At 36.7% G+C, this 25,151-nt stretch overlaps 1 protein-coding gene across 1 annotated transcript in view; it reads left to right on the forward strand.

The window, feature by feature from the left end:
- The window catches only part of ADAM22 (ADAM metallopeptidase domain 22), a 64,381-nt gene that overhangs the window by 8,316 nt on the left and 30,914 nt on the right, over window positions 1-25,151 (forward strand). Inside the window, exons 6-16 of the mRNA XM_064290404.1 lie at window positions 625-724; window positions 2,658-2,729; window positions 2,950-3,042; window positions 7,026-7,106; window positions 10,991-11,041; window positions 11,260-11,323; window positions 13,148-13,253; window positions 15,489-15,608; window positions 17,937-18,105; window positions 19,172-19,286; window positions 22,427-22,517. Of these exons, the coding sequence (XP_064146474.1) occupies window positions 625-724; window positions 2,658-2,729; window positions 2,950-3,042; window positions 7,026-7,106; window positions 10,991-11,041; window positions 11,260-11,323; window positions 13,148-13,253; window positions 15,489-15,608; window positions 17,937-18,105; window positions 19,172-19,286; window positions 22,427-22,517 (1,062 nt within the window). The remainder of the gene's footprint in view (window positions 1-624; window positions 725-2,657; window positions 2,730-2,949; window positions 3,043-7,025; window positions 7,107-10,990; window positions 11,042-11,259; window positions 11,324-13,147; window positions 13,254-15,488; window positions 15,609-17,936; window positions 18,106-19,171; window positions 19,287-22,426; window positions 22,518-25,151) is intronic.

Genomic DNA, 25,151 nt, shown 5'->3' on the forward strand with positions numbered 1-25,151 from the left:
TTAATGTTCCATCACCCCCAAATGCCTTAGTGTGTATTTCCTTCAAACAGGGACATTCTGCTACATAACCACAATACAACCAATAAAATAATTTAATTCTTAGACCTCATTCAAGGTTTTGCTCAGTATTTCAGTATTGTTATTTTCAGCAAAAGGGTCAGACTCAGGCATCACGTTAGTTTTTGTGTCTCTCTAGGTTCCTTCAGCCCGGAACAGTTCCTTAGCCTTTCTTTGACTTTTATGAACTTGGCACATTTTTAGATTGTAGGTCAGTTGTTTTGTAGAATGCTTTGCAGTTTGAATTCCAGCCCAGTTTTAATATTTAGGAAAGACTCATTAGGAAATAAATTAATCCTAACTCTTGTTTGTTTTTTTTTAAATTACAGGAACTGTGTGTGTGTATTTCCTTGAATTGTATGTAAATAATGAACAAGCCATAGTCACTATTAGTCACCAAATGTATAAATATAAATATACAGATTGGATAAAACTCATACAGATTTAATAAATATGTTGTACATTTTAAGAATAATGTATAGTTTTAACAATGTATAGTTCTAAGACTAACATATGAGCAACAGAGATTAAAATTGTACTTAACTATTGATTTCTTCTGTCTTATAGCTATTATCTTCCTAAAAAGTTCACTCAGTGTAATATTGAAGAGTATCATGACTTCCTGAATAGTGGAGGTGGTGCCTGCCTTTTCAACAAACCTTCTAAGGTAATTCATGTGAGCAGTGTTATTTATTATTAATCTTTCTGTAGTATTGTAAGTATAATATTTCAACTATTGTGTCTTATAAAAGAAAGTTTTTTAATTTGGCCTATACGTAACATTTTTAGAAGTACCAAATATCTCCATTTCAAAGTCAGTATTAATGTTTATTGATAAAAACAGAAAGCTGGTAGAAGTAAGAGCAATTGCTTTCTGGGAATTTTCCATTTTATTTTTACATGCACAAGGGTTAACTTAGAAAAAGATTTTCGTTTTACCTTTCTTTTCTATTTTCTTGATTTTTTTTTTCCCTTTGGATACCCGGTCACAGCTCTTCCTGGTAGAAGGGAGTCATATCTCCCCTCACCTACCACAGCCTCTCAGAATGAGCAGTACTGCTCTTATTCATGATTTGAATTACAAGTACTTTTCAGTATGAAAACCAAGTCTTAGAGCAGCCAAGGAGAAAGTCTTTCTGTACTTAGACATTGTCGGAGGTGTTTACAACTTACAGAAAATCCTCTGGTTACTGATTAGAAGGCAGGTCTTCCTCCTGCCTTTTGAACACTTTACATGTAAAGAAGGATGCTTTTTCTTTGTTAATTATGTGAACTATGACATGTTCCTGTGTACCACAGTGATCTGTGGCACTGTCATTGTAACCATTTACCTGGTTTCATTCTCTGTGCACTCTAGTGAAATTTAGGAAATATATCCTATTGCACTGAAAAATAATCACTTTTTCCCAAAGCTACTAAAGGGATATTTAAATGAAATCACTGCTGCTATAACTATAAAACAGTCAAGTCTTTTTATCAAAATAAGTGAAGATTCTGAACCCAGCCTAAGAGAATAGTACATTTTATATGAATAAGTTTCATTTTGGCTTTCATAACTATCTCATTTATGATCATTACTTTCAACTGAAAATGAAATATAAAGATGAGGTGATCCTTTTATAGGAAAGAATGTTGAAATCAAGTGGGTCTTTTTGTTGTTGTTTATTTTGTTTTGTTTTTCCTCTCTAGTTATGAAAGGGAGTATGTGTACATTTCCATTCTATAATACATAAATTTTGATTAACTTAGGAATGAATATTATATATCTGGCACGCTGCAACTATTTACTATTTACAAATTTTGTGTATTAACATAGGATGAATTATACTCAAAAGATAATAAAATAGATGAGTGGTTAAAAAATAAGATTAGCAATCTTAAAATGTACTCTCATACAGCCCAGAGATTGCTTCAGTCATGGGACAAATCATTAATGCTCTTCTCTGCAAAGCTATGTTAGTAGGAGGAGCTGTATTTTATTTTCAATAAATCAGTGGATTTATTATTTTTTGTGATGGCTTCCCTCATTGTTTTTGAAATAACTTTCTGATTCGCAAGGAGAAACAGCTAATACAGGGCTTTTACACAGATGATTGAACTTGATCCTCACAACAATTCCGTGATACAGATGGATAGCTAATAATATTATTATTCCTGTTTAGATATTAAACACTCAGAATCCAAGAGGGTAAGCAGTTTGCCCAAGATACGTAATTGAATCAAGATTTGCATCCAGACATTGTGTCTCCAAATCTCTTGTTTCCAATTCAAAATCAAATTTTAGGAGTTAATCTGGCTTGGTTTTAGTCTGTATAGATCATCTTTTATTTTGGTGGCATTTGGCAGATACTAATTGATACGTATGTTATATATGTGTGGATATGTACATATGATTAAATCTGAAAGAGAAACAGAAAGACACTTGTGTTAAAGTTCTTAGTTCTAAAGTCACCCTTCCTAGTTTAGGAAAGTAAAAATGTATTTTGGAATGACAGGCAAGTAATGCTAGATATATAGGTGTGGCACTTGTGGTCTCTTATACAGTCTTTGATGCTGATTTTTCTGTATTTAAGTTCTCTTGTTTGGTTTTCACCCCACAGCTCCTCGACCCTCCTGAATGTGGCAATGGCTTCATTGAAACTGGAGAGGAGTGTGACTGTGGGACTCCAGCAGTAAGTCTCTGGTTGTTTTGATAATATTTTTTAGTTAATTCAGGGTGATCGCAGGTCTACAGACTGAGATGCACAGAGGAGCTGTTACACCAAGAAATGTTACAGAATTTGCAGAAGAAAGATTATTACCGTGAGGTAGTACATTTATTTTAGAAGCTATCCTGGTACTTTTAGGAAATGACACCATTTCTGATATTTTGCAAACGTTTATATTCCTTAGGAATGTGTCCTTGAAGGAGCAGAATGTTGTAAGAAATGCACCTTGACTCAAGACTCTCAATGCAGTGACGGCCTTTGTTGTAAAAAGTGCAAGGTAAATAAATGTTTACCTTGATCAGTGACCAGTTGGCAGGGGAAAAAAAAGAGCATATTTGATTCAATTGTTACCGAAAGCAAACCCGTTTCCGCGGAGTCGATTCCTAATGATAGTGACCCTATAGGACAGAATAGAACTACGAGGTTTCCAAGGAGCGACTGGTGGATTTGACTGCTGACCTTTTGATTAACAGCCAAGCTTGTAATCAATGAGCCACCAGGGCCAATTGGCAGAAAAAAAAGAGCATGTTTGATTAAATTGTTAACGCTGTGTAAATACAATCTACTATCAAGAATTGTATCTAAAAATAGATTAAATGACTAAACGCCAGGTACCGTACATAGATTATAGTGTGTGATCCTCATAAAAATTTTACTGAGATCTAGTTACCATTATTATTCTCGTCTAGGCATCTTCTTTTTTTTAAGCAGAGGGGAACGCTGAGGCTTGTAGGCTTGTAGTTTGCCCAAAGTCTTATACCAAGTAAGTCAAGAAGCCGGGCCTGAACCTTGTTAATCCCAGAGTGTCCTCTTCATACTCTTCCATGAGGAACATGCACAGTGAGCAAAACCAGGTGTTACTAATCTTTGCATGATCTCTACCTTTTTTGTAGCCTAAACCCAAACTCACTGCTATTGAGTCGATTCTGACTCACAGGGACCCTATAGGACAGTGTAGAACTGCCCCAAAGGGTTTCCAAGGCAGCAAATCTTTATGAAAACAGACAGCCACATCTTTCTCCTGCAGAGTGGCTGGTGGATTGGAACCACCAACCTTTTGGTTATTAGCTGAGTACTTTAACCGCTGCACCACCAAGGCTGGATTTTCTTTGTAAAGTCAAGCATATATTCAATAGACCCTTCTTTTCTTGTAGCTCAGTTTGATATATCTCTTGTATTAGCTTTTGTTGGAGCAAAAGGAATACTTACTTTACATGTATTATTATGCGTGAGAGTTTAGAATGCAGTTTTACACACATGCTCTGTTTTCATCCTCCCAACAGCATTCTCATACCCATCTCCAAATAGCCCACATTTAAATCTTTACACCAAGACCGTTATTTGGGGCTTGCGCTTCCCAAAGAAATATATACCTTTTTTCTCTTCTCATGTAAAATCTGGTATAATATTCTACATTGTCTCTGAGGTTTAATATCTGCCTCTCCCTGTTGTCTGTATATTTTATGGAGGCAGAGCCAGGTGGTTACAAAATAACTGATACAAGCTCTCAGGAAATATTTGTTGAATGAATGAATAAATACACAAGCAATTTCTTAATGATTGTTTGCTATTGCCTAGCTTTAGTCCAGTGAGTTAAGGGAGGGTAGGAAATGAAACCATCGTATTAAACACCTCTGTGCCACGGATTGTGCTAAGAACTTTTAATTTATATCATCTTTGATCAGGGTTTCTCAGCCCTGGCGTACTAACATTTGGGGACGAATAATTCTTTGTTGTGAGTGTGTATCTTGTGCATTATATGATGTTTAGCAGCAGCCCTGGCCCGTACCCACTACATGCCAGTATCCTCCCTCCCAGTTGCGACTACCAAACACATCACCAGACATTTCCAGATGTCCCTATATGGGGCAAAATCCCCCCTAGTTGTCTTAGGCAATGCTCACAACCATACTTTTGGGATAAGCGTTATTATCCCAGTTTTTATAATTGAGCAAGCCAGTCTCAAGGAAGTTAATAACCTATGGAGGCTCACTCAGCTAGTGAGGAGTAGATGTGGAATTACGTCCCAGATCTGCTGGCAGCAGTTTGTCATTTCCACTATCCTGCTATGTCTTCTGGCGACTTCTTAAGACAAGTAAGGCACTGGCAGAAGTCTCTGAAAGTGCTCTCTTAAAAAGGAAGATTAAACCAAATGTAAAACAAACATTAATTTTGGCTACTTCAGCTGCTTATTCTGTCAGCTTCTCCAATGGCCATAACAAGGGACACCAAATCAGTTATTTTAACTCCCCATCTTTTAGTTTCCCCATCTGTTAAATGCATTTAATTACACCATCTTCTTTGATTTGTAGAATTAGGCTCCTTGTGATATAATCATTTCAAGGAACAAGTACAAAATAATAAAATTAAAGTCTGTAAAATGAAATGGCATGATTAACTAACACACAAAATAAGTTACAACTGTACCAGTCCAGTCGGGTCTTCTCTGCTGCTTTCTTTACTCTCAGCCTCTACTCCCACCTGCCCCCTGGGCTCCTGAGAGAGCCATAGCAGGATAGTGAATGGGGTGGGGGAATAGAAGAACAAGGTGGAAAATTGTGTGTATCTCTTTATTCATCTTTTTCTACATATATTTATAATAATGTGTCTATAAAACAGAGTGGCAAAATTTTTCTATAAATGCACAGATAGTAAATATTTTAGGCTTTGTGGGTCTGAAAATCTCTGTTGCAGCTACTCAACACTGCCTCTGTAACAGGAAGGCAGTCATGGGAAATATATTAACAAATAGGCCTGAAGTGTTACAATAAAACTTTATTTAAAAAAAAAAAAAAAAACAGGTGGCCAGATGGATTTGACCCTAAAGCCATAATTTTGCAGACTCTGTCTTAAAATGTTGCTTGTTTACTTGTCTATTATCTTCTCATCAGAATCAAAGTTCCGATAGGACAGGAATTTTAGACAGCACGTATTCTGTTGTATCCCAGCGCTTAGAGTAAGTTCTTCCTCACTGTATACTTTCTTTCAGAGGTTTCCTGGCAGTTCTTGAACTTTATACTCATATAAATTCTGGTTCAAAACTGTGCATATTCTTACCTCAGATGTTCTAAAATTGTAACTTGCCTCAATTCCAAGGAGGAAGAGAATCAGAGCATGTAAAATTATCTTGCTTATTTATTCTTATTGGTCATTTACCCTCACAAAAATATATGTTCCTTGTGAGCAGAGATCTTGTGTCCTGTTCTCCACTGAGTCCCCAGTGGCTGGGACAGTGCCTGGAACATTCATTCATTCTAAATGCCTAGTAAATACTTGATGAATGAATAAATAAACAAATTTTGTTCACAACCCCTAAAAAACATCTGTTAAAACCCTGCTTGGAGTTGGCAGTGTGCTGTGCATGTTGTAGGAACAGCAGGAGACTTGAATGTCTGGAGGGATTGTGAGCAAGGGGAAGAAGGTGAGGTTCATACAGGGAAATTGGGAGGGCGAATAATGCGTGTGTTTGTGTGAGCAGAGACAAAAGTATTAGAAAGACCTGGTCCAAAATATTAACATGAGTTATTGGGGGAGAGAAGATTGAAGTGGGAAGGGGAAGAATGGCAACTCACTTTATGTATTTCTGTTTTGTGTTGTTATAATGAGTAGGCTTGCAGTTTATAAATCCAGTGAGGTTAAACATTTATTTGTACTATTCCCATACTTACAAAAAGTATTTGAGGTGTTTGAAAACATACAAAAAAAAAGAAACTTACACTTATAGGCACAAATAATAGGAACATTTGAACAGAATAAAAACCCAAGATTTATATCTATGTAAAACTGAGGTAGAAGGAAAGACGGCAAGGAGGAGCATGGGAGAGATACCCTTGCCAGAAAATCTAATGTTTGCAATTCAGCCCCAAATGTAGCTTTGAGTATTTTTGGCAGATACAACAAAAAAGAATAATATGATGAAGGTAACGTTAAAGTAAAGTATAAACCCAAGAACTGTTTGGAATGAAGAATTACTACAACTTAGACTAACTTGTCCCTCGGATGGTGAATCATCAAGATGGTCCTATTTTAGCAAAATATTTTAAGGTTTATGTGTGATGAATATGTAAATTCCTTCATACACAAGAAACTATTAAAGTAGAATTTTTCATTTGGTAACTGTTTTTTGCGGGCTGCCACCTTAAAATAGCTTAATAAATTTCTCTTCAAACAATTACCATTTTGCTTCTTTAGATGGAACTGTGAGAGGTTTCCTCCCACCCCTTCTACAGTTTTACACATTGATTTTTTTGTTCATTTTAGTTTCAGCCTATGGGGACTGTGTGCCGAGAAGCAGTAAATGATTGTGATATTCGTGAAACGTGCTCAGGAAATTCAAGCCAGGTAATTTATAAAATAATTACTCTAAACTGTATGGAAAAAGGGACAACTTTATCAAACCAAAAACCAAATCCATTGCTGTCAAGTCATATTCTGAATCATAGCGACTCTATAGGACAGAGTAAAACTGCTGTATAGGGTTCCCAAGGCTGTAAATCTTTACTGAAGCAAACTGCCACACCTTTCTCCCATAGAGCAGCTGGTGGGTTCGAACCTCTGACTTTTTGGTTAACAGCAGAGTGCTTAGCCACTGTACCACCAGGGCTCTTGAGGAATCTTTAGGGCCCCCTTTATAACTCTCAGGAGAAACGTAAATGGACAAGATGCTTCATGTGACCTCTAATCTCCATATACTTATTTTTCACTGATTTTACATTTCAATAATCGAAGCTTGAGCTGAGGTTCAGCATACTTGTCTTCGTATTGAACTGATCTATAACTGCATGCATACCTTAACTATTCTATTTTTGTTTTAAATAGGATGTAAAAGACATTTTATTTGTATCCATTTAGTGAGGGAAGAAACAAGAAGATTGACTTTTCTTCAGTTGGTTGAAACAAGACAGTAAACCATTAAGGCAGAGAAACCCACACAGAACATTTGGCTCAGAGCAGGGGCCCATTGTTTATCTTGATTCTTGCTTATCCAGGATAGCTTGTCTAAGTCATTAAAAGCTGCTCTTGAATTTAATATCATTAGTTGTAGGTAGACAAGCTAGGAAAGTTGGATAAGCTTTGGAGAGAGTTCACAGATTTCATCATGGTCAGTGTATATGTAAGCAGTCCTCACTTTGCACTAGACCGTAAAAATCACCATGCAAGGTGAAACCATGTAAAGGGATTTTAGTAATCAATGGGAAAAATTACTATAGTTCTATAAATTTTTTTTAATCAAAATTTTAAAAAACTTATGGCTGGTTACAAATATACAGAGAAATGGAAAAAAATAGTTAGGCTATTATTTATTTAAAAACCAAAAACCCTGTTGCCATCAAGTCGATTCCGACTCATAGCAACCCTATAGCGACCTGATAACATTAGAAATTTTGAGAAGTACTTTTATTTCTTTGTAAAAACCCTATTTGAAGCCCGCTTGCTGTCTTCTTGCTGTTTAACTTAGGATGTGAAGCAAGCGTCTTTTCTGTGCGTTGGTGAATTGTTGTACCCTTTTCAGAGTTTGGGACACCTTCTAATATTTTATCCTTGTTTTTCAATGTTGTGAAATATCTGTGAGGGTTCCTTTAAGACGAAGATTTTTTCCGGCATCACTTCCTCTAGGACATCTTCATCTTTTTCATAGCAACCACTTTCTTTACGTCAGTAAGTTCTCCACTGAGTTCCTCTGGCTGTGTATCTAGAGTCACTTGAGCTACAGCAGTACCAACGTTCCCACAGTCAACTATTTCTTCTGTAACTCTATTTACACTCCATTTGAATTCACTTCCCGTGTCATCACTTTTCTTTCTTTTTTTTTTTGGTTTCACTTTCATCTTTGTTGGCCAATTCCCACTTTTGATTATCCGTTTTTGTAAACCGTCACGTGGGTTTATCTCTGGGAGACAAAGAGGCAACACATCTACACACTTTGCTGTCTGTGAATGAATTGAAGAACAAATGGGCAGTGACCAATCATTGTCAGACTTTGAAAGAAGTGATGTGGTAGGTCACTGGTCATGATGTGTATCTGTTATTTACATAGTGATTTTGGGACTGAAGAGGTAGTAACAAAGCGTGTACTTGAGACAGTTAATTCACAGTTAATATGCTGTGGTAACTGGAAATTGAACTATGTTGGTGAAGGACTGGTGTTATTTAACAAGACTGTGGTAACTGAAATGCTTGTATATCAGAACTGTGTACAAAGCCAGGACTGCCTGCATATTTTTTTTTCTCTAGAGAAGAGAGATTCTATAGTGGTGTTCTTACATTAACCATTAAAAATGCTTTATTATCATAGTCATCCTAAGAGATTAAAGATTTTTTATGTAAAAATATTTTCCTTTCTTGCTGTCTAATTACACAGTATTTTTCTAAGCTAACACCTATTGATGAGGAGGAGAAAATGAAGTGGTTACCTCTTAGGCTCTTGGAGGGAAAGTATATTAGTACAGTTTCTTTAGAAAGTGATTATACAATAAGTAGCAGGAATTTTAAAAGAATCTTAAGTCCAAAATGATGTATGCATAAAGCTGCTTTTGTTGCTTTAGTTGTAACAGCATGCATTGGAAATAATTTTAAGTGAATGTTTTAATGTGTGGGTTATGTGGTTTGTTCAGTACAGTGTGTTACAGCTATTAGAAATAACATGTAAAAAAAAGTTTATGACATCAAGAAGTTCATGGGATGAACGTAAAAAGAAGAAGCAAAATATAAAATAGTATACATGATTTGTTTAAAAATTTCAAATTTTATAGAAAAAAGTAGAAAATATACCAAAATATGAAAGTAATTGATTTGGAGGATAGGAATGTGAATGACTTTTGTCTTTTCTACATTTTTACATTTCCCACCTTTTCTCAAATGAGTATGTATTATTATTATGATAGAAAAAAAATTTATGATAAATTATAAAGCACTGTCTGTTTATATCCTCACAAAAATATCTTGTAATTTAGGCTAGCATTAACCCAAAAAATACAAAATAATAAATGTTGGAGAGGTTGTGGAGAGACTGGAGCACTTACACACTACTGGTGGGAATGTAAAATGGCACAACCACTTTGGAAATCAAGTTGATGCTTCCTTTAAAGCTAGAAATAGAAGTACGATACGATGCAACAGTCCCACTCCTTGGAATATATCCTAGAGAAATAAGAGCCCTCACGCGAATAGATATATGCATATCTGTGTTCATTGACACACTGTTCACAATAGCAAAAAGATGTAAACAACCTAGGTGCCCATCCATAGACCAATGGATAAACAAATTATGGTAAATTCACACAATGGAATACTGTGCAGTGATAAAGAGGAACAATGAATCAGCAAGACATCTCATAACATGGATGAATCTGGAAGGCATTATGCCGAGTGAAATTAGTCAGTTGCAAAAGGACAAATACTGTATTGAGACCACTATCGTAAGAACTCAAAAAAAGGTTTAAATGCAAAAGAAAACATTCTTTGATGGTTATGAAGGTGGGGAGAGAGGGAGAGGAGTATTCAGTAACTAGTTAGTAGACAAGAATTATCATAGGTGAAGGGAAGGACAATACACAATACAGGGGAAGTCAGCACAAGTGGACTAAACTGACAGCTAAGAAGTTTCCTGAACACAACAAAACACTCTGAGGGACCGAGTAGTGGGGGCAGGAAACTAACTTCAGCTGTAAACTTTCACTTAGAGTACAATTTAAAAAAAATGTCTTGTAATTTTCTACAGTTGCTATGAGGAAATAAAAGGGAAGTTACAAAGCATGTCCTTTTCTAACATTCTCTAAATAGACTCCTACTCAGAGTCATTTAAGTAAAAGCCTTGTGTGCTTCTTATGGCCAAAGAGAAGAAACTACTTAACTGCTCCATCTACCCTGGCACCCTTCTTGCTTTTGTTTTGTCCCCGTGTTTTTCTTGCTCTGAATAACAGTGTGTCTGTGTGAAGCAAGAGTCTCTTCATATTAGCATTGGCTTAATCCATTGCAGTTGGTTCATTTTCTTTGCTTCTGTGTAATCAATGGTTTGTGCCTCTGGTAGATTCATATTTTTAGGAGAAAGTGCACCAATTATATTTCTTCTTGCTGTCTCTTGACCTTCTTTGTTTTTCTTATCAGATAGCTTAAGAGACTAATATATTATCCGACTTTATTTCTAAAATGAAAACATCAAATGGATTAGCTTAGCCTGATATTCTCCTCCACATTTGGTTCATAGTTCTGTTCTCTTTTCCTAGTGTGCCCCTAACATTCATAAAATGGATGGATACCCATGTGATGGTGTTGAGGTAAGTCACTTCATTTTTACTTAACATTTTTTGTGTACAACAGCATGAAAGACTTACTGAGATCTTAACAAAATAGAAAAGTCAATTTAAATGTTTTATAATTCTGAAGATAAAATTCCTCTCCAGTACACATTGACTGTTTTTTCCAATCATAATTTCTTCATTTATCTGACATAAGCAGGCATTGCATTGCTAATGGGTATGCCTTTCCATTTTAGGGAATTTGTTTTGGAGGAAGATGTAAAACCAGGAATAGACAATGCAAATACATTTGGGGGCAAAGTAAGTAAATAGTGTAACTTGATCATTTTTAAAATATGATATTCAGGCAGACTTCGCAAGGACTTGTGCACTTAAAGTAAATTTTTGACCACTTTTTATGACTGAAAGATCCTCAAAGCCACTGCAGGTCTTAGCAGGGGCACTTTTGTGGAAATTGGAGAAAGATACCTTCTTTGGGAGAACACAACCCCACACATCTTGGCTAGTTGACAGTGCCTTTGGATGAAATGGAAGGTGCCTTTGCTGCCAGGCAGGTGAAGCCCATGCCAGGGTGCACAGCTTGGAGAGAAGAGCAAGCCTGAATTTTAGCTCTACTTGTAGTTCCCTCAGCTGAGAGCCCTTAAGCTAAACCTGTATAACCATATGGGATGGACATGTGCCCTGGCTTGGGCATCCTTGACTGAGAACCGTAGCCACTTACCTAGAGTTTCTTTTTCCTCTTCAATTATCTTTCTTATATTAGCCAGCTTTCCTACTTGGAGGTAACCTTCTGTTGAGGTAGCACTGCTTAAAAGAAATTTTAATGTTATTCTCTTCAAAGTTTGTCATATTTTCAGAGGAAATATATAATATTTATAGTAAAGTCATATCTCTAGATTTATATTTAAATGTTTTATAGTATATTTTTTCCACAAGTATTATTCGCTGTTCTGAAAACAGTTTCTGTTCTACACTCTTTCAAAAGACAATTTGTATTAGAAAGCAGGTTATGTAAGTAATGAGTTCTAAGAAAATCCTTAATTATCGTAAATATTGGCTATAATCCTTTTGGGAGGGAAAGTACATGCTTTCTTCTGAGCAATCAGAGAGAAACATGATTGGGGAAAAATTTAGTCCTGCAGGTTTGTACTCTGAACAAAGAAATACATTTTTTGTTTTTTCTACTTGAGGAAAAAACAGTACCTGATAGCAAGAAGTAAGAAAAGCTACCCACACCCACACACATATTTTTAATGTACACCTACAGTCTTCCCCTGTTTAATTTGGAAAAGCACTTTTGATCTAACTCTCAGATAACTCAGTCGACCAACCCTAGCTTCAGAAAAAATAAAAACCTGACAGAGATGCTATATGCCATAAAATGCTATTTGAGTCTGAGATTCAGCCAGAATTCAAGCTTTTCTAGAAGAAGAATAAAATTAAGTTGTTTTTATAGTTGTTAAGAAATAGTGAGCAAAGTAGAAATTGTACCGCCATTTCCCTAATCCTTAGTTATAGTGCATAACTATTTTAATAAAATTGTTTTTATGACTAATAAAAGTTGTTGAGTGGGAAAGTCATGCTTTTTTGTCTGTCACTGAGATGAAAGCATGGAGCATTTATTCCAGGAACCATTTAGTGGCATCTTACCCTGATTGTTGGCCAAAGGCTAAGGAGTACTGTTTTTGCACCCCGTAGTCTGAATCCTACCAAAACCCAAAAACCAAAACCCAGTGCCGTCGAGTCAATTCCGACTCATAGCGACCCTATAGGACAGAGTAGAACTGCCCCATAGAGTTTCCAAGGAGCGCCCGGCGGATTTGAACTGCAGACCCTTTGGTTAGCAGCCGTAGCACTTAACCACTACGCCACCAGGGTTTCCATGGATCCTACCAGAGATCTAAATACATTTGTTTCCCACGTTTCAAACAAGCAGTCATGAAAAATGAACCTGCTTCGTGAATGTCTATGATATAAGAAAACTCTTGTGAACTATAAGTACGATAGTTGGAATTGATAACACAGTCAAGAAAAGTCCTTAAGCTGCAGTTTTCCTTATTATAAAAAATTTTAGCAGCTCACATTTTACCTCCCTCACTGATAGAACACTTTATTCTGCTTCAGAAGTGACAGCGTCAGACAAATACTGCTATGAGAAACTGAATATTGAAGGAACCGAGAAGGGTAACTGTGGCAAAGACAAAGACACCTGGATACAATGCAACAAACGGTGAGGTGGAGTAGTCAGTCCAGAGTTCATCACTCAGTCAATTTCAAGCATCATTTTTTGAGTAACTGGGACGTTGCAGTTTTTCACATCCCTCAAAGTATGCTCTTGCCTCCTTACCTCATCTCTTCACAGTGTTAACCAGCATTACCTATGCAGAAGGCTACCAAATCTTGACATATACCCTGACCTCTCTCCCAATGCCCAGGTCATGCATGCAGCTGCCTCAGGACTTTCTCACCTAATAGATACCTACCAGCAGGTCAAAAGCAATAAAAATTAAAGCCATCAGGATATGGATGCAGTGTGTTGTTGAATTAACTGCCCTGACTTTCCTAAGCCATCCCTGTTTTTGCCGAAGGTCTCAGTATCTCACTGTCCATCTGCCTAGAAGCCTCAGAGTGATCTGTGACTGCATCTTCCCTCTTGCACATTGTCCAGTGGCCAAATTGTGTCCACTCTTCCCTTTTGTCCCCCACTCCCGTTCGTCTTTAATTCATCCCTTCACTTCCATTCCAGTTGTCGTTACCCCGACTGAGACCCATATTAACTTGTGAACTATTACAAAAGTCTCTCGATGGATCTCTATACCATCATTCTCTAGCACGCTGCCATCAGAATGATCTTCCTACTCTCTATGACTATGTCATTTTTTGTTCAAAATTTGACCAGCTCCACATATTTGATTTATAGTCTGAATAGTACCCAGCATTAATTGAGTGCACCCTATGTGCTAAGCATTGTATCAGACTTTACATAAACTATGCCATTTAATCTTTATGGCTGTTCTTACCAATTTATGGAGAAGGAAGCTCAGGCACAGCTAATTAACGTGCCCAAAATCACGTGGCTAACAAGTAGTAGAAGCAGAATTGGAATGCAGACAACCTGACCGCACTCTCTCTTTAACTACTTTGCTGCATGTCTTACTGCTCTGTTTAACAAATAAGATGGAACCTTAGCTTGGCACTGAACCTCCTCTACAGTTTGCCCTGAACCTACGTTTTTTGGTGTTTGTTTCTCTATTCCAAATTCTAGAAGACCTATTGTTCTTAACATGTGCAGTATACGGTCCTACCCTGTGTCTATATTTGTGCTGTGATTTCCCTGCAGGCTCCTTTATCCTCATACCATCCCTACTCAAAAATTTATCCGTTTTTTTAAAACCCAGCTTGGACAATACTTTCTCTATAAATCCTTTCCTGATTTATTGTAGAAATAAATTATCTCTCTCTTCTCCTCTTAACTCTCACAGCCCTTTGTACTATTCTCGTGGCCCTTGTCTCAACTCTGTTTTATAGTTATGGTATATATGTGATTTATCTTTTCATCTAGTGTATAATTTCCCTGAGGGTAAAGATCATGTCTGATTTTCTTTATATACCATAAAATACTAAGTAAGGTCCATGTACATAAATGACACTCAAAAAATGCTGAAGCATTTTTGTTTATGACAGATGTAGTAAAACGACATCTTTTTAAAGGTGAATTAATACATATTTTTCTATATTGATGATATAAACAGATCCTAATTTTCCTCTTTTCCCATCTAATAAAGTCTGATAGATCCATATATAGTCCTGCTGGTCTACCAGTCTTGCCAAGAAATTTATTAAGATGATTACCATTTTCTCTGTTAATAATTAAAATGTGTTGGACATAAAGAATGTGTAAGATAGTGTTGAACACCAGTAAAGATATTTTACAAGTTAAATTAGAATTATATGTGATAGTGGAGGAAATAGTGAAATATATTGACAAAGGGATGGTGAGCCCTCGTGGTTGGGAATATATAAAATATATACAGCATACAGTCTCTTCTTTAATTCTGGGATAACAGATTGAGGGAATATCTAAATTCCAAAAGGATGTCCATGCAAAAGTCTTTCATTCACTTATCAAATACTAAAAAATTAGCATATACAGTAATGTCTTGTAAGAAAAGAGATTCTGATATAAAAGAAATCTATTTGATGGACAGTTTTCTTTAGATAAACATTTGAACTAATGAAGAGTAAAGGAAAATACAGAAAACAATTGGGATTTTGATGTGCCATAACAGTTTCAGGGAAAACACTTTTTAAAGTAAGAGGCAGACTAATTTGGGCTTACTTTGCTTGACATATGAATAAAGAGTCGATGAAAAAATGAATGCAGAATTGAGGTAAGATTATTGTTTTAACTGCAAATGATTTGTTATGTCTTCGTGGATATATAATTGGCACTCTTTTAACACAGGGATGTGCTCTGTGGTTACCTTTTATGTACCAATATTGGTACTATCCCAAGGCTTGGAGAACTCGATGGTGAAATCACATCTACTTTAGTTGTGCAGCAGGGAAGAACATTAAACTGCAGGTAATTACCTAACCATTCTGTGAGGACATTTGTCAGCTCACTTCCTAGGAACACAGTTTAAAACCACTTCTGTTTTCAGCTCATGTGCATATTAGTAAGCGTAAATAGAATCCAGTTCATAGAGGTAACTGAGTAAATCCAGACAGAAAAGAGATGAAGAGAAGAATTAGTTGAAAGCAAAATATTATGTGGTTGCTAGAGTTATATTTGTATATTTATGTTTAGTTGATTAGTAAAATCTTGCTGGCTGTAGTTTGATTTCATTCTTATTAAGAAGAATGGGGATTTTTTGGTAAAAGCAGTAGATTAAATATATACATCTGCTTTTGTTCCCTTCTGAAACCCCACTAAAATAACACGAAATGGCTCTTTGTTAGAATGCATACATCTATAGGGAGACAGAGAGAGAGAGGAGATGACAGCAACAGTATTTTGAAATTTAGAAAGCAAACGTAGGAGTTGCAGATCGTTACATAGCAAATACAAGAAAGCTGAACCTTAAGCCAGTAACGGGGAAAACTGAGAACCAGCCCAATATATGATGTCAGTTCCCAAAAGGCTCAGAAACTAGCAGCAGCATCTACTTTGTAAGAGGGAGTAAAGGAATTGGGGGTAAAAACCCAAAAAACCAAACCTAGTGCCATGAGTCGATTCCGACTCATAGAGACCCTATAGCGGGTACTAAAATAAAGAAGATAGCGAAAAATTTGTTAAAGAAGTAATTAGATCCACACATTACTGTCTTGACTCTATTAAACTGGGGATTACCTACCCTCCCATGGAAAAAGCTTTATAAACTGCAGGGGTTACAACACAAGATTTCCAAACAGAAGGACAGCAGGCAATATTGATATCACAAGTTGTATGCAAGTGGTCTAGCCTCATTGACATTCATAGTCGGAAAGCCCTAGGATTTCCAATCATCTTTCTGGTCTCCCAAACCAAATACAAGCACAGTATAAAACATAATCAGACATGTGAGGAAAATCTCTAACATGAAAAAAAAAAAAAGACAAAAACAACCAGAAAAAAGAAAAAAAATATTTATAAGAGGCTTATTTCTATCACGAAAAAAGAATAGGGTGCTATAATTAAAAACAGGGTACATTCAAGAAGAAAAATGTGCTGCTGGAAATTAAAAATATGATGGCAGAAATAAAACTCAGTAGCTAAAATTACCTCCCAGAAAGTAGAGCAAAAAGGCAGAGATGGAATATAGAGAAAAGGATATAGAGAAAAGTGTCAGGCACAATGGATGAAATTAAAGCGATCTATAAACATATAATTATGAAATTTCGGATTCTTAGGACCGAGAAAAGAATCCAAAGCTTCCAGAAAGAAGGAAAAAAATGAAGGATCAGAAATTAGAATGGGTTAGGAGCTACCAAAAGCAGCCTTGGGAGCCAGAAGACAGTGGAGAAAATGATTTCCAAATTGGAATTCTGTACTCAGATAAATTATCAGTCAAATGCGAGGGTAGAAAATAAAGACATTCTTAGATACTTAAGTTTCTCCCAAATTTGCCTCCGTACACCCTTTTTCAGGGAGCTACTGAAAGATGTGCTCCATCAAAATGAAGGTGTAAACCAAGAAAGAGAAAGGTAGGGAGTATAGGATTGAAGGCACTCACCACAGAAGAGACAGGACAGTCCTCAAATTGTTAATGGTGAGGGGAAATCCAAGGTTAACAGCTCCACTCTCGGCACATGGGACGACCAGTCTCTGTTGGAGCAGGTCAGTAGATTCCAGGAGAAATTTCTCCAGGATGATGAACTGATGTTCAGGCAATCTGAAGTGGTGATTTTGACAGCTGGCAGAAAGTGTGGATTAGTTTTGAATCAGTAATAATTTTGTAGAAAGATAACCAAAGAAACAATAAATAGATTGTTAATCTGAGGGAAAACAAAGAATTTGTACAGGAAAAGAAAATTTAATCATGACATGTGTCACTCAACTGAGTAACATTTAGTTATTGATTAAACTAAAATTATGGGAAGATAAGGGGAAAGGAAGATTGAGTGTGTGGAATGGGAGGGGGAAGACAGAGATAACTTCTCAGATTCCATAAAAGGGAGTCAATTGATCATGCCTAAAATGGAAAAAAAAAAAAAAAAAAAATCAAGAAATGGTAACAGAAGCTCATTATTTAAAGATACATATATAAATAAGAAAGGAATCAATAAAAGTAGTTTATGCTCCTAGTTTTTATTAGATGAATAGAAAATGGAGGAGGTGCTGTTGCCCACTTTTTAGTTTTTTAAACATACTCTCCAGATGAATATGGATTAATGGAATTCCATTTTCTTTTTGCTTTCAATTTATTTGTAGTGGTGGGCATGTTAAGCTTGAAGAAGATGTAGATCTTGGCTATGTGGAAGATGGTACACCTTGTGGTCCTAAAATGATGTGCTTAGAACACAGGTGTCTTCCTGTGGCTTCCTTCAACTTTAGTACTTGCTTAAGCAGTAAAGAAGGCACTATTTGCTCAGGAAATGGAGTAAGTATTCAGTACCTGGTCATGGGGCAGTATGCATTTCTTTTATATTACAGAAATACGTATGACCTTAAACTGCTTATTTTCCTATTTATGGTAAATTAGATCAGACAAAAGACAGAAACCATGTGGTGAAAACCTACCTCAGGAAGAGCTTCTTTGATTTTGAACATAACGTAACTCTTTCTTACTTCCCACTCTGTTGAAACATGTTTTGAATTATAAAATCTAGGTGTAGATTGTTTTCGGGATGGTTAAATTAAGAGAGATTCTTTTCCTTCTAATTTAAAAAAATTTGGTGTCATTCCTATATGAATTTTTTCCCAAATTGCTGTATTAGTGGAAGCTCACCGTTTCTGTGACTTCGAAGTAGCTACTCTTTGTGGCTTGGGTTGAGTTGCCAAGATTATAGCTTTAAAAAGTTTTCTTTCGGACCACTACAATGCATGAGGCTTCCCTCTTCTTTATTAGATTTCTCTTGATCTCATTCAGTGTCCTAAAAGTTTAATAACATTGTGGAAGAAAGATTTTCCTCCTGTGGAAGAAAGCAACCTTTGTATTGGATAACTGACCGAGAATTACACTTCTGCTTAGTTTTTTCATCTCTCTCTTAACAAAATGTAACTTAATGAAAGCCAAAACAATACTAATGTCATTGATATTTTTATACATAAACATTAGCTTCTCTTTTAAAAATCTTTGGGTCATCCAGAAATCCCTTTCGGTCTCTAGAAAATATCTCTTTAGATTCCAACTCATAGCGACCCTTTAGGACAGAGTAGAACTGCCCCACAGGGTTTCCAAGGATTCAAACTGCCGACCTTTTGGTTAGTGGCTGAGTTCTTAACCACTGTGCCACCAGGGCTCCAAGATTCATTCCCCCGTTAAAAAGAAAATATCTCTTTAGATAGTTGAGTAAGAAACAGAAGAATTAGTTTTAGAAAAAAAGTACCAGTAATTTCTTCAGTATCATCAGATTTTAAGTATATAATAATTAGAAATTAATGTTTATTTTTCGTGCCTCTGTACTAGAGAGTTGATGTTTACTCTAGGTGGATTTGGATTTCAGGTATGCAGTAACGAGCTGAAGTGTGTGTGTAACAGGCACTGGATTGGTGCAGACTGCAACACTTACTTCCCGCACAATGTTGATGCAAAGACTGGTATAACTCTCTCTGGCAATGGTAGGTACTTAATTTGGTATCATTACATAGTTGTTGTACATGAGGAAGAAAAAACTGTCTGAAATGCCTGTTACATATTTTCATTTGAATTATTTTTGTGATAACTTAAGGAAATGTAAATTAAATTCACATTATGAATTGTAATGTACAACTGGGTTAAACCTTGTGAAACTTACCATTTCCGTTAACTTGTAAATGATATGTAATATTCAGTATATGTTATTCTTCTGATTTGCCTTATCTACCTCAGACTGAGATTTTTCAAGTATTGTACTTGTTTGAGAATGTCAAAAACTTTTCTACCCTAGTGGAAATTATAACCACTTTGTGCGTTTGAAAGAAACTTAAATTTCTTTTAAATGCACAAAGTAGTTATAATTCTTAACTACCTGAAAATAAAGGAAGAATTTTATATTTTGGGGACTGAATAAATAAGAACACAAACAGTTGAACTCAATTTTAAATATTTTGTTTATTTCAATATTCTTTATCATCCATATCCAACCCTAGTTCTTTAGCTCAAGCTCCAGGTAATTGTAGAAGTAGTAACCTTGGCTGAGGTGCCTGGAATGTGTTTAAGGACATGAATAAGAAATAACAAATGCAGTTCTAAAAGTTAGGGCAGTCCAAATGGAAAGGTAGAAATTAAATGCAGAGAGTTGAAAGAATTCATGTCTTGGAAGTAAATGTACCCTTTTAAACTATTTTATCATTTCATTATTGAGTAACCTTTTACATTAAATAATGCTCAGATCCTGAAGACCATTCATCTCTCAAGGATGAGAAGAGTATATGCATTCTAATCATCTGGAATGACTAAAAATCGCAGCCAATATGACTTTAATAGAGAAAGTCACAAAATGATTAAGATTTTGGAGTCCCCATTCTTAGTGGTTGTGTGGAGCTGGCTCCAACATTCAATGCAGACGTTTAGATCCATGGATTTAAGTGCTTTGTCAGTAGTTATACTGCTACTTGGAAATAATGAAGACTATTGTCCAAGTTTATTGATCCCTGTTAACACCCTGGAAGAAAAGGAAGGGAGAACAGATGTGGTAGGCATGGGAGTAAGTGACACAGGGGATCCAGTGGCACCTGCATCCATCCATCCCTTGGAGGGCCTGGGCAGGCTGGAGTCAGCCAGTCTGCTCATATGCCCTAGCTCTGCCATCCGGCATGACTACTGGGGACTCCCAGGCAGAGGGGCTGCTGCTTCACTCATGGGGAATCAGAATTGACTACAGTCGCCCAGGATTGCTGATCTTTGATGTCTAGAAGGATGCCTCAGGTGTGTAGCAGACAAAGAGAGATTTGTGATGCTCTAGGTGAAAGCACTGCAATTAGACATGTGGTACAAATTGTTACCAGCAAAACAGATTTCTTGGTATCAGAGTCAGGCCTCAGATCTTCTTTTCTGCCCTTGGGCCCTCACTTTGACCTTGTTGACCAAGCCTTTGCCTGCTGAGGCCACTCTTACTGCCATGACTCCCTTAGGGATTATGTCTCACCCTGCCTGACAACAGATGCTGTCACAAATTTACTACTAGCGAGTCTGAGCCTCAGCCCTGCCCTGAATTCTGCTTATCCTGGCTCCCTGCTGGTTTGGTGCAGCTTCTCTTTCATGCCACACCAGCACCAAACTCCAGCTCACCAGACTGTATCTATGTCTTTGGTTTTTTTCTTCTCTAGGATGCCATATGTGTCTGTTGGTTTGTTGTACTCTGGGGGCTTACGTGTTGCTGTGATGCCTGAAGCTATATATGCCACTGGTATTCAGGTATCAGCAGGGTCACCCCTGGAAGACAGGTTTCAGCTGAGCTTCCAGACTAAGACAACCTAGGAAGAAGCCATGGCAGTCTACTTCTGAGAAAAATTAGCCAGTGAAAACCTTATAAATAGCAGTGAGACATTGTCTGTGGTGTTGGCGAAGAATATTTGAGTATACCATGGACTGCCCAAAGAATGAACAAATCTGTCTTGGAAGAAGTACAGAGTCCTCCTTAGAAGTGAGGATGACGATGCTTCATCTCACATACTTTGGACATGTTATCAGGAAGGATCAGTTCCTGGAGAAGGACGACATGCTTGGTAAATTGGAGGGTCAGCGAAAAAGAGGAAGACCCTCAACGAGATGGATTGACAAAGTGGCTGTAACAACGGGATCAAGCATAACAACAATCATGAGGATGGCGCAGGACTGGGCAGTGTTTCGTTCTCTTGCATGTAGGGTTGCTATGAGTTGGAACTGACTCTTTGGCACCTAACAACAGCAACAAGGATGCCATAGCATTGTTGCCAGGACTGGAAACTACAAACTCAGGGCTTTTACCATATACACCACCTGAGTGCTGATGGTATAAATCTGTAGGCATGTTTTCTCCCTTAAGCCAAAAAATTCACTGCCACCGAGTCAGTAGTCCAGACTCATAGCGACCCTATAGGACTGAGTAGACCTACCCTATGGGATTTCTAAGGCTGTAAATCTTTATGGAAGCAGACTGCCACATTTTCTCCTGTGTAGCAGCTGGTGGGTTCAAACCTCTGACCTTTTGCTTAGCAACCAAGCACTTTAACCACTGCACTACCAGGGCTCCTTCAAGAAGCTTTTGTTTACTTTGAGAGCCATAATCGATCTCTCTGTTTATTTCTGTCTCTCTCACACACACAAAACTAAGAACAATACAAGATCATGCATTAGTTGTCAAACCGGAGTGATACAAAAAATAATATTTCTAGAATTTCTGAGAAAGGGGAGAGGGTCAAAAGGAACATGGATTTCTAAAATTTCTGCCCGAGAGGGTGGTATGCAAATATAGTAATACAGGGCCACATTTTTTTTTTTCCTTTTCTTTATTCTTCCTTCTTTCAGTTCAGTGACCTAATCAGAAGATATATGGAAAATACAATGGTGTAAAAATGCACTTGGACAAGAACTTAAAAAGGAACATACACAAAGAAGTTTTTAAAAAATTGACATGGAATGCTGAGTTATGGTTGATTTTTTTTTTTTAATTTCTGCTTTTTCTTTTAATAATATTAGTGTGGTAATTTCAAATCTGGGGAATAAAGTTCCTGAAAGACTTTTATATCAAAATTTCAATTAAATACACCGACCCTCATTGTTTCTTTTCTTCCCCCAGGTGTTGCTGGTACCAATATCATAATAGGCATAATAGCTGGCACCATTTTAGTGCTGGCCCTCATATTAGGAATAACTGCATGGGGTTATAAGTAAGTGAAATGTCTCTATATTACTGTCAAAACACTAACACGTCTTGATTGAATTAAAACATTTAGAAAGTTTTATATCATTGCATGAATGTATTTACTAAGAAAATCATCCTGGCTCAATACTCAAAGATTATTCTTTGCATGATTAGAAGTAATAATAATTTATCTTTTTTTTCAATTTTGAGACAACTATCTTCTATTCTAAAAGTACTGAATATTGTTTTAAAATCATTAAAGTGAGTTAAAATTAGTCTAAATCTTGCGTTTTACAAAGGCTGCTTTGGTTTTCACTTGAGTGACTCAGCATCTCTTGACTGATACCTATTTCCAGAGATCTAGGCAAGACAGTCATTTAGAGAGCTCAGTGTTTAATAACAACACAGTGATAACAATAATATCAGCAAGAAAACAGCAGCAGATTTTGTTACTAAGCGCTTACCATGGCAGTGCGGCATGCCAAGGGCAAAATCTTTTCATTTCACAACCAATATCAAGGAAGCTCTATTATTTGTTAATTATGTGGATGTTTTTGGGTAGAGAAAACACTGTTCAGAGGTTTAATTTGTTTGTTAAAATTCAACTTAAAATAGCAAAATCTAAAATCCCAAAGCTTCCTTAGCTCCAAAATTCACCTTGCAATATTTTTGGGTTCTATTTGTAAATTTTAGAAAAGTTAATCATTTTGGGGGAACTTTGAATAATATTTGATCCCTTTAAAAATTTGCTAAGTAAACACCTTCAAACATTTTAAACTCATTTATACATTGGATGTGTTCAGTTTCCTTTTCATGTACCTCAGTCTTACGATATAAAAATTTCCTTAGTGTTCAGATAACTAATTTCAATTTAATACATTAAAGCATACATATGGTAAACCCTAAGTTGTCTTCAGTAGTTTAATCTCACAGTTCTGCTGCTCTGTGATGATGGTGTTCCATCTAGGTCCCCAGGTCCAGGGTTTTTCTCCACTTGTTAGGCATCTGGGTGTTGCCTGATTGTATAGCCTTTTTTCCTCATTGGTTACACTTAGGTTACTAAAAGATTTAGGAATTCGTATATTTTAGACTTAAATAAAATTACCTCAAGACTTTCAAAAAATCATCTTTGCTCTATGAATTAACACTCAGAATAGTTCCTGGCCCACAGAAAATGCTATGTATGTGTTTGCTATTTATTGCCTGATGTGGTCTTAAACCAATTGAATCAGACAAAGCACCTTTAAAACTGTGTGGACAATTGCTTGTTGTAAGGTCAAATCCTGGAAGGGTTCCCTTTGACTGAAAGGAAGAGCAGTTAGTTTACTGCCAGGATAAACTTTGTATGCTACAAGCCATTAAAATACAGAAAGACATTTGTGAAAGAATATATATGAAATAACACAAACAGTATAGTAAAGCTTAAACAACAACAACAAAAAAAACCAAACCTAGTGCCGTCGAGTCGATTCTGACTCATAGCGATACTATAGGACGGAGTAGAACTGTCCCATAGAGTTTCCAAGGAGCGCCTGGCAGATTTGAACTGCCGACCCTTTGGTTAGCAGCTGTAGCGCTTAGCCACTAGGCCACCAGGGTTTCCTAGTAAAGCTTAGCATAATATAATTAGCATAGTATTGTATCTTGAAACATAGCACAGCAGAGTAGTAATATTTTGTCCTGATTCAATGAGCACCCAGCACCTTATCAGCTCATAGGTGCACAATTCTTATTGGTTCTTTTAGGGCTGGTCGTGAGGGATGCTGGATATTTATCTTTGCACAGTCTGATTTCAGTATAACATATGAATTACGAACTTACATGTCTGAAAGGAAGGATTTTCCATATATTCCTTGGTCTTTCCTCATTCCTCAGGAAAATTAGCTATTTCCTCGACTTCCTTGATACTAAACCCATGTAGTGATGCTGTCACAATTGCTATTTTGAAGTAGCCCAGTGGCTTCATTTGGCCACATGAAAACTGAAAGGAAAATTGTTAGCTCTACAATGTGTGATTTTCTGCCACCTTTTGATGAAAGTTGATATTTTATTTTTATAATCTTAGAAATACATTTCAGAAAACATAAAACCTAAATATCTATTTCTGTTGCCCAGGGAATTATCCTTGCCCATTGCTTTTAATGATTAGGCTTAAGAGTACTTCTTCCTGTATATGATTTTTTTTTGTATGTGGCTATACGTGTTTAATAGGAAACCCTGGTGGCGTAGTGGTTAGAGCTACGGCTGCCTACCAAAAGGCTGGCAGGTTGAATCCACCAGGTGCTCCTTGGAAACCCTACGGGGCAGTTCTACTCTGTCCTAAAGGGTTGCTATGAGTTGGAGTCGACTCAACGGCATTGGCTTGGTTTTTTTTTTTTTTTAATGTGTTTAATAATTGGAAGTATTTATTTCATTCTTTACATTTTTTATTTACTATTGGTTTTAAAGTTTTGTTGTCTTTTAGGTGAAAGCTTACAGCGCAAATTAGTTTCTCATACAGAAATTTATACACAAATTGTTTTGTTGTTTGCAGTCCCCACAGTGTGTCAGCACTCTCCCCCTTTCCCTTTCCACCTTGGGTTCTCTGTGTCCATTTGTCCAATTTTCCTGTCCCTTCCTGCCTTCTTGTCTTTGTTTTTGAGCAAGTGTTGCTCATTTG

The sequence above is a fragment of the Loxodonta africana genome, chromosome 8 (genome assembly GCF_030014295.1).
Source record: "Loxodonta africana isolate mLoxAfr1 chromosome 8, mLoxAfr1.hap2, whole genome shotgun sequence".
Taxonomy (NCBI): domain Eukaryota; kingdom Metazoa; phylum Chordata; class Mammalia; order Proboscidea; family Elephantidae; genus Loxodonta; species Loxodonta africana.